The sequence below is a fragment of the Amphiprion ocellaris genome, chromosome 21, assembly GCF_022539595.1.
Source record: "Amphiprion ocellaris isolate individual 3 ecotype Okinawa chromosome 21, ASM2253959v1, whole genome shotgun sequence".
Taxonomy (NCBI): domain Eukaryota; kingdom Metazoa; phylum Chordata; class Actinopteri; family Pomacentridae; genus Amphiprion; species Amphiprion ocellaris.
Genome location: NC_072786.1, coordinates 26088349 through 26098679, shown reverse-complemented (window position 1 = coordinate 26098679; position 10331 = coordinate 26088349). Strand labels below are relative to the sequence as shown.

Genomic DNA, 10331 nt, shown 5'->3' with positions numbered 1-10331 from the left:
TTCCTGTGTCAGCTGCAGACTCTTGATTTGCTCTGCACAATATTTGTATTTCTTTAAAGAATAAAGGAATTTATTGTCGCGTTCACGCTGGTTTTCTCTGGTTGTTTACCAAAATCTAAAATGTTTCCTGCTGCAGGAACAAAACCATAATTTACAGCGAGGTTGTCTGGCCGATAGCGGCAGGCTGGTTAGCTGACAACCTAGTTTATATCAGTGCAGTGCAGTTTGCTAATTGGTGGAAAAACACAATAATAAATCAAATAAAGCAGACATTAGACCAAACCGATTATGTATTTCAGTGCAGAAAATGAAGGACAAAAAGGATTCTATCCTCCAAACAAAAAACATTGAGCATTTTTAAAATATTCTACATTAATTACAACAAACACAGTAATCAGAGCAGAGCTTCAAATAGTTCTTTATTCTATTAACTAGTGGACATTTAGCCTCTTTATGATTTCAAACTCTGGTCAATTTTAGGAATTTGGGACATTTTGCTTCCGTAACATTTCTTCTTTCACACTAGCAGAAAGAAAACTTTCAAAATAAAAGCTGGTAGGAGTTTATTTTACTTTGTCTATTGGAGATTTTATGCAAATTAGTGTGCATTGACTGAAAACTTGGAACACAAAAAACACTGTCTTAATGTGATTAATCAACTGGGGAGTTTGACAACATTATTTGCTTTAAACTCTTTTCTTAAAATGAGTTTTTCTCTTCGACTCTGAGCCATAAATCTCCACTTCAGTTGCTCCTAAATACACCAAACGTTCCAGTTTTATTCCCATTTATATCTTGAAGTTTTTACAAAAGGGTTTGTCTATATGTCACTTAAAACCTGATTTACAAAACATATTATACCTTAAAAACCTGGTGAAAAGGGGTATTCTTCTGTCTGTTGACTGTATTTTCTTATTCAGAGTGATAATAAGAGAAATAGAAAATCCTCTCAGTAAAAACTTTCATTTTCAATAGAAAAATCAAACATAAAAAAAAATACTGAACCTTGTTTTGACCAAAGCTCAGATTTCTGGTGTGGAAATTAATGCAAATCTAAATATATTCAGGTAGATATCACCTCATTTACATCTTTAAACATAAAACATGTGAAACTAAAGTCTGATATCTGTCAGTTAAAATATTTTACTCTGTTGCCTTGTAGTGTTTCTGCTCGAAATACATTGAAAAAGGAGGTGTGTGTTGTTTTATTGTGCATTTTTTTGTCTCTTTGAATAAAAACATCTAAAGTGAAGCTGTTCTGCCTGTTTTTTTTAAATTTAAAGTCTCATTTAGTTCACTTTTAATGCGGATTTATTTTTCTTATAAAGCTTCTGTCTGGATCAGAGTGATTGAGTCCAATAATGATTTAAAAAACATGATTCCTGGAGAGCAAAACACGAGATTTCCAAACTTTTTGTACTGAAATCCGTGCAGAAATTGATGGAAATCCATCTGATAGTTGTTGAGATAGTTCAGTCTTAATTTATTCGTCTGCTGTTTGTTGTTTGTGCACAAAAGAAGAATTAACGAGCAGAAGATTCAGACTTTCAGTTACTGTCAAACTGAACAGCTTCACTGCTGGTTTGATTTATTGTAATTCAGAGGTCAGGAGCAGAACGCAAAACTAATCCAAGTGACCGATGCTCCCTCGGGCTGAAATAGGCCAGAATTCAATCAGAAAACACCAAAGAATCTCCACATTAAACTCTGATATTTACACTACATGTCATTTATGAGGTCCCACAACAAACAAAAATGAAATTAAAATTAATTTATTGGAAAAATAAAGTTTTTCACTCATTGATTTTGGTTTTTGAAGCCATTTTCTCCCCGAAAACATTTTTCAGGATCAGACTTCACCTTTTACTTGTAGGTGTTTAATAAAAATTAGCCTGCACACAGATCCAATTTCAGTTCTAAACAAATTAGATTTTATATAAGCACATTTTTCACCCTGAAAGAAAACATTGATCCACGTTCTATAAGCGCACACAAATCCAGATGATTTCCCCTCGATTTTATGCTTTAAACACCAAAAATTAACAGAATTGTTGCCTAAAAACTGAAAATATTCACTGAGATTTTTGCATAAAAAATGAGGAAACACATGAAGGAGGAGGTGAAAAGAGAAACGGAGTCACCTACCAGTTATAAATGAGCGGAGATGAATCGGATGAAATGTGGTTTATGATCTCTATGAATCTGCTGGAAGGTTTTTAAAGCCAACAGAGACCCTCCCTAGTTCAAACAGCTGCAAAGGTCCTGGACTGCTGGGAAATGTAGTCACTAATCACAATCTATTAATAGAATTGTATTAGTTTTGTGGGTTTTTTTGATGTAAAAATCACCGGATTACTAAAGTTCTTGCATTTTATCCTCAGCGGAGCATAAATGTGTGAATTATGCATCAAAAAAACTAATTTTGCAGAAATATTCCTTAAAATCTTCCTTTATTTTGCTGTTTTTTTAAATTTAATATAGAAATACACAAAAATATCATTAAAATTACAGAAACAGAGTCAATGAATGTGTGTAATGTAAATTAACAGTAAGATTGTCTAATGTGAATAACCATAAAATTACCATTTTTTTTCAAGAAAAAAATATTTTTTGACATGCAAAAGGATGTTAAAATACATTCACAAATTTAGCTCACTTTTATTTTTATCATATAATTATTTCCTCCTTATACAATATATTAAATCCAAGTGTAATACTGTAAATATATCCGTCCAGTTCTGTAATTTTACAGATTTGTTTGTTAAATGAGAGATATATTGTATAATTGCAGATTTATTTTGTAGTTGTCTTCTTTCAGAAACTGCTTAGTTATTATTTAGTTTGAAATATCTGTGGACTTTACATAAAAAACTTCTACATACTAATGCTTCCAGACATCCAGGATGAATTGTGAGATTTTTACAGTTCCAATACTTCATATTATTAAAACTTATTGCATGTTTTGAATTCTAATGTAGCTTTTTCATGTCTTCTAGAAAAAATATCAGTGTTGAAAACCTGTTGTATCGACTTTATAAAGAAAACAGCAGATGGTTGAATATTTATTTGCAAAACTAGATGCACTTTTATTTACTGTACAAACTCAATTCAATGTAGATATTTATTTTATACATTATTCTTATGACTTATTCTTATCATTGGCTTTATATTTTGTACTGTCTATAATATTTGATATTTAAATTATTAATAAAGCGTCTTATCTTCTTCAGATATGCAGCTTATTAATTTACACATTAATAGATGAATATACATTTTAGCTAATATACAAATTAATATAATAGTACTCTGAGATTCAGACAAGTGAAAAGTGTGTCACGAATAAAACGTATTAATATTATTAATATACATTTATATAGATTACTATGCATATCTATAGATTAGCATACATATTTTCTGAGTAACAGATAAATTTACTGAATAATATACATATTGATAGATCAACACACATATCTTTAGATTAATTTATATGTTTGCAAATTAATATACATATTTATAGGGTTTATATTTTTACACATTCACATAATATAATAAGTTTATTTCTATAGCCCTTTACAACAGCCCAAAGAGTGACCAAAGTGTTTCACTGTAAAAAACAAAACAAAACAAAAAAAGCTTATAACAACACAGTAACTTAAAACAGGACAAACAGTCACACTGGGACTCACATCTACGGGCAAATTTAGAATAATCAGTTAACCTCAGCATGTTTTTGGACTGTGGGAGGAAACCGACACATGTACAAGGAGAACATCCAAACTCCATGCAGAAAGATCTCAGGAAAGCCGGGATACAAACCGGGGATCTTCTAGCTGCAAGGTGAGAAGTGCTAACCACCACGCCACCGTGCAGCCCGGAAAATATACAATAAAATAATAAAATAAACAGCATTAAGACAGCCCTACAATATAACATCTAAAAGAAATAAAAGTAATAATATGTCACCATGCTGCTCGGTATGAAAAGCCATTTTAAACAGGAGGGTTTTGAGCTGTGATTTAAACAGACCCAGGTCAGTGATGACATAACAACTGACATTTGAAACATTTCAGACTGTTTGTCCCCCTTCCATCAGGGAAAAGATTCCGGACATTAAACACAAAAACCAGCAGACTGCTTCTTCCCCAGAGATGTAGCCGCCATCACACCCCACACCATCCAGACATTCCCCCTCCCAGCTCATCTGTGCAATAAGAACTCTAATTCAACACTTGACCACTTTATCAACACGGACCACTTTAATTTGTATATAGCACTTTGCTTCTTTTTATTTTTTAATAGTATTTTTTATCTACTTTTATTCATATTTGCACTCGTGCTAATTTTCGTGTTCTTCCAGACAATTTCGTTGTACTTCTGCACAATGACAATAAAGTCTCATTATCTTCAAAATCAGTTAACTCACATCACTAATTTTGGCTCTCTTTTGGTCCTCCAGACTTTCCGTAGTGTTTACATCAAGCGTAGCCAATATGGCGGCGGTCAGTTAGCCGGTTAGCTGTACACGGGCAAATATTTTAAATTATTTTCCTTTAAGGCTCATATTTAGGGCATTTGCCGGCATCCATGTGAATAATGACGCCTTGGAATAATGCCAGACTGTTTTAAAGTCGGCAGGTTTGGTGTGTTTTTGCCGGAAGCCGGGCGTGTCGGAGCTAACGTGGCTAACAGCTAACCGCTAGCTGGAGGCTGAACATGACGGAGGCGGAGGAGCTGCGGCCGGTGCCCCGGGAGAGGGCCATCCTGGAGAGCTTCTTCGCACAGCTCGGCATGTTCTCCTTCGACCGGGCCAAGGACTACGTGGAGAAGGAGAAGGACAGCAGCAAGAGCGCCGGGGCCATCTGGGGAGCCCTGCTGGCCGCGCTGGCTCACCTGGCCGCCGCGGAGAAGGTGTATCACCAGATGACGTTCCTGGGACAGAAGATAGGTAAGATCAGTGCACAGGTGGAGGGAGACACACCTGGTAGGATCATTAATGTACACATTTTAGCCCGATAATTGCATCATTTGCAGAAAATGCCAAAAATTTGATGCTTTTATGTTCTCAAATTTGACAGTTTGCTGCTTTTTCTTGTCTTACATTACAGTAAGTTGAATATTTTGAGGTTTTAGACGACAAAAACAAGACGGTAAAGTTTATATCAGTCAAGCTGATATATATAATAAATGACAGTGTAGGGTCCTAACATAAAAATATATATTGTTTATCATATTCCTCGACTGGAAAACACTTTAAATCAACCTCTGTTGTTTTTAATCTTTAATAATAATGGCGACTTTACAAATAAAACTACTAAACTGTGCATTTCCCACTTCTTTTTTATACATTTTAGAGCATCCATTTAATTATTTAATCAGGAAAACAACAGTTAGTGTCAGTCCTGCTGCTTCTAAATACGATTTAGAATAAACAATAATTAGATTACAATCAGGTGTTACTGCCTATTTAATAGAGCTTTATTCATGCTTTTAGTGTGTTTTCATAAATATTGATATCAAAGATTGTTGTCCAAATGTTTTTGTTTTCTAAATGAAAATTCATGTTTCATCATATTATTGCAACAACAGTTGTGTTGTCATGTAGGAGATGAAATTCCAGCTCTTTTAAGTTCTTTTTAGCTGAATTTGAAGATGTGAGCAGATAGAAAGCTTCATAGTTCCACCAGCAGATGGCGCTGCAGCTCATAACCATGACAACCTGCTGTCCTCCTGCAGGCGGTCAGTCGTTCTTCAGCAGGAAGGACTCCATCCGGACCACCTACACGTCGCTGTACAACGAGCTGAGGAAGGTAGTGACGATGGGCCGCCACGGCCAGCCAGGCTCCGCCTCCTCCTACCTGGAGGACCTCCTGTCTCACCTGTCGGAGCAGCTCTGCCACTTCACTCAGGCCCGCATGGAGATGGCCGACCTGTACGAGAAGATGCACTCGCTGGGCGGCCAGAAGAGCATCAACTCTGAGGAGCTGGTCTCCACGCTGGAGGCCGTCCTGCACAAGTACAGCTCCAAGTAGGTTCAAGTACACGGATACTACTGCTGTGTACCTGCAGTACTGTGTACTTTATACCTCAGAGTACTCATTTAACGTGTGATTTACGCAGATATTAGGGCTTTACATCCAATATACGATGGGATTTTTGAGTGTTTTAGTCCTTAAAATCTGGTTTGAATCAAAAACTGAAGACTTTAATCAGTCTCAGTAGCAGTACTACTTCATTTACTGAGATACTGTGTACTTTATACTGCAATATGTGATTTAAACAGTCATTGAGCTTATTGAGGCTTTACATCCAAAATACGATGTGATTTTTGAGTGTTTTTGTCCTCTGGTTTGAATCAGAAACTGAAGTCTTTAATCGGTCTCAGTAGCAGTACTACTTCATTTTACTGAGGTACTGTGTACTTTATACTGCAATACAATCGTTTGACACTTGAATTCAGTTGTTAGTTCACCTCTTAAGGTTTTACATTCAAAATATGATGCTATTTCAGACATAAAATGGGATTTTTTTTGAGTATTTTGTCCTTAAAAACTATTCTATTATCTCCCTTTTTCAGTTTAGGTTTCAAATATTTACTAACATAGTTTTTGTGTGTTTTTGTTTTTGCATAATTCTTATCCAGTATTCTGCTTCAGTCTTTTTTCTGCCCAATGAATAATTTTACTTTAATAATCTAAATTAGTCAGATTGTTTGTTAGAGAATATGAGACTGTAGAGTTTTAAATTTAATATTTAAGCTCTTCAGTTAAATTCCTAAGCAGTACTACTTCATTTCAGGGGGACAGATTGTACTTTATGCGTCATTAAACTTATTTAACACATTCATTTAGTTGTTATATTCAAAATGCGATGCTATTTCCAACATAAAATGTGATTTTTGAGTATTTTAGTCCTGAAAATCTGGGGTTTAGTCTCCTTTCTTCCAGTTTAAGTTTCAATTATTTACTAAAATAGATTTTTTTTGAATAATGAATGCTTTCTCTATAATTACAAATCTAAATTAGTCAGATAATTTGTAGGAGAATATAAAACTGCAAAGATTTTACTTGAAAAATTTCCAGTTAAATTCATATCAGTTCTTAGCAGTAGGTCGACTTCATTTTACTGTGAAATGTTGTATTTTATACGTCTCTACACTCATTTAACACTTGAAGTAATTAGTTATTTTGCATTTTAAGGTTTTATACTAGAAATATATGATCAGTTTGTTGAATGTCATTCGGTGCAAAAAATGTCATTTTTGAGTAATTTTAGTCTTTAAGAATCTGATCTTGTTTGCTTTATTTTCTAATTTTCTAATTAAAACTCTTGATTTTTTAATCAGCTTCATTCTTATTACAGCTACAGACCCTCATTTCAAACTGATTTACAATTAAAAAGATTCTTAATGTAGTTGCAGAAAATAAAGGTTTCTGTTCTCTACGCTCATTTAACACCTAAATGAATTAATTATTTGGCATTTTAAGGTTTTATACTTGAAACACGTGACCAGTTTACAGAAAATAGTGCTTATTTAGTTCACAAAAAATTAGATTAATAAGTAGTTTTAGTTCTTAAAATCTGATTTCATTTCTTTTTTTTTCCAGTTTAAGTTAAAAGTTTTCACTTAGGTCTATTTTTTTTTTTTTTGCATAAATTCAGATTTCAAGAATTGACTAAAATTGATTTTTTGTGATTTTCCTGCAGTTTTCTTTCTTTCTTGTTTCAATCAAGGTTCAAAATGATTTCAGGACAAACATCAGTGTCAGTTTCAGTATCTTCTGCTCAATAAGTACTTCTGAGTACTTTTGATGCTACTCCAGTGTTTCTAGTTTAATTAATTCACCAACATCCATCCCATACCTGCTTTGACCTGAATTACGCTCAGAAAAACTCCAGAAATCAGCCAGATGAAGCTCAGAACGACACATTGAGGTTGGAGCAGGAGAACTTTCTGCTGAAGCGAACAAAAGCAGCGTTTTTTCCCCGGAGACTCATCAGCGAAACGCCGTCCTGCAGCAGGAAAACAAAGTGAAGAAACGCTCCGTGGCTCTGAGAGCTGAAGGTGACGTTCAGCAGCACCGACGTGTGGATTAGAGCGTTAAATAAATCAAATAAAAAAGTCTCAGCTGCTTTTAGGAAGGAAAAATTAGGTCAGTTACCAATAAGAGAAGAGAAACTTTATTTGATTCCAGTTTGTTCCGCTCTAAACTACCTTCATCTGCATTTTATACCGAGAAGATGAAACAGAGCATGTTTCTGATGGATTAAACCAAAAACAGATTTCTGCTTTCATTTAACCTTATAATTTGAGATGTTTTAACCCTCGTGTCGTCCTGCGGGTCAAAATTAACCCGTTTTAAAGTTCGAAAATGTGGAAAAAAAATCTGTTTTCACAGTGAAACTTCTGATGTCCACATTTTCAATATTTTTGGGAAATCTTTGAACATTTTTTAGTGGAAAAAAAGAAATGTTAAAAATGTTTCTTAAGAACATTCACATAAAAATTAATCAAAATCCAGCGAATTTCACAGGATTTTGGTTGATTTTTATGTGAATGTTCTTAAAGAAAACATTAGAAGTTTTACTGATATATATGGAATCACTTCAGATATTTTTAGGATTTTTTTTGGAAGATTTTTACTCGTTTTTTGGAAAATATTTACAAGAATTTTTTTGGCCAAATTTGGGTGATTTTTTTTAAAGATAAAACTTTTAAGGGAAACTTTTAAGGAATTATTGGAATTTTCTTCCTGAAGGTTTTACAAATTTTCAGAAATTTGGGAAATTTTTTTGCTGATTTTTGGGGATTTTTTTCAAACAAGGAAACAATATTTTTTGGTGCCTGTAAATGAAGACACGAGGGTTAAACTTATTTAGAGTTTTCTTGTAAAATTCAGCTCAAAACAAGATAATTTCCAGATTGTTTGACTTAACAAGATATTTAAGATGCATTGTCTTAAAACAAGTCCCTCCATCTGCTGAAATGTCTCTTGTTCAGTGAATTTATCTTAAATCAAGTAGGATGAGACATTTTGACTAAAAATAAGACAAATAGACTTGGTAAGATTTAGAGTTTTTGCAGTGTGGAGCTGCCTGTTACTGGAGAATTCTTTGTGTTTTTACAGTTTCTGGCTGATAAATGGTGTCATTTTGGTGATTTAAAAAAAAAAAAAAGATAATTGACTTTTCAAACCTTCAAGTTAACGAGTTTCCTCGCTGGTTTAACTCCTAGCTTGTTTCTGGCAGGTTCCACCACCCGATCCTGGGCCGGGTGGAGGAGGGTTTCCAGACCGAGGTGGACGTGGTGACCCAGCTGCTGCGCTGCCAGGCCCAGCTGTCCGAGTGGAACTTCCTGCCGGCGCTGCTCAGCCTCCACGGCGCCAACTCCAAGCTGACGGCGTGGGGCCAGCTGTTCCAGCGGCAGAAGGAAACCCGGAAACATCTGTTCGGAGGTCAGTCCCAGAAGGCCGTGCAGCCGCCGCACCTCTACCTGTGGCTGCAGCGCTTCCAGGCGGCGCTGCTCGCCAAGTTCAGCTTCTACTTCCACGAGGCGCTGAGCCGGCAGACGGCGCCGGCCGACATGCGGGCGCTGACGGCCCGGACGGCGCCGGACTACCACGGGAAGATCTCGTCCTTCATCCGCAAACACGACGCCAGCAACGTGTCGCTGGTGTTCGACAACCGCGGCTCCGAGAGCTTCCAGGGCCACGGCTACCACCACCCGCACTCCTACCGCGAGGCTCCCAAGGGCGTGGAGCAGTTCCCCGCCGTGGTGTCGCTGCCGTCCGGGGAACGCCCGCTGACCCACTGGCCCAACGTCATCATGATGATGGGGGACCGGGCGGCCGAGCTCAACACTCTGGACAAGGTGGTCCATTTCTACGACGACAAGGTCCAGAGCACGTACTACCTGAGCCGCCCGGAGCCACACTTCACCCTGGTGGTCATCTTGGACGGCAGGAAGTCGGAGAAGGATCTGCACATCGCCGCCTTCCTGCAGGAGATCTGCGGCTCTCTGAGGAACTCCAAACCCTTCAGCACCCTCAAACCGGGATCCAAGGGCTGAAGAAGACTGAAAACGTTTCCTCTGAGTCGCTTCAAATCTCATTTTGCCAAAAAAAAAAAAGTTCCAGACCAAAGAGATTCCAGCGGCTCTGAACTTATTTTAGCCGCTTCGTGTAACATTTAGTCGTTTTAATTCTTTTGCACCGATCACTGTTTTAAATGATTCACTTTTAATTTGTCTTTAGCTCGTATCTGCTTCAAACAAGTTAAATAAAGTTTAGAGGTGACTGCATGAGGCTTCTTTTTCTATCAATAAATACCATAAA

The 10331-nt window shown here is 36.5% G+C and overlaps 1 protein-coding gene across 1 annotated transcript; it reads left to right on the top strand.

Annotated features, from left to right (window-relative positions):
- The first annotated feature begins 4474 nt into the window (after positions 1 to 4474).
- Positions 4475 to 10297, top strand: kics2 (KICSTOR subunit 2). Its single transcript, XM_023286276.3, has 3 exons — positions 4475 to 4945; positions 5734 to 6025; positions 9247 to 10297. Exons 1-3 carry the CDS (start codon positions 4714 to 4716, stop codon positions 10064 to 10066), a joined length of 1344 nt encoding a protein of 447 aa, XP_023142044.1. The 5' UTR covers positions 4475 to 4713; the 3' UTR covers positions 10067 to 10297.
- Positions 10298 to 10331: the final 34 nt, after the last annotated feature.

Bases quoted from the DNA above. Each gene is read 5' to 3' on its own strand.
- kics2 (XM_023286276.3), top strand. From the start codon at position 4,714: ATGACGGAGGCGGAGGAGCTGCGGCCGGTGCCCCGGGAGAGGGCCATC. The intron at 4,946-5,733 runs GTAAGATCAGTG...GTCCTCCTGCAG, and splicing joins GTTCCTGGGACAGAAGATAG to GCGGTCAGTCGTTCTTCAGC. The intron at 6,026-9,246 runs GTAGGTTCAAGT...TGTTTCTGGCAG, and splicing joins CTGCACAAGTACAGCTCCAA to GTTCCACCACCCGATCCTGG.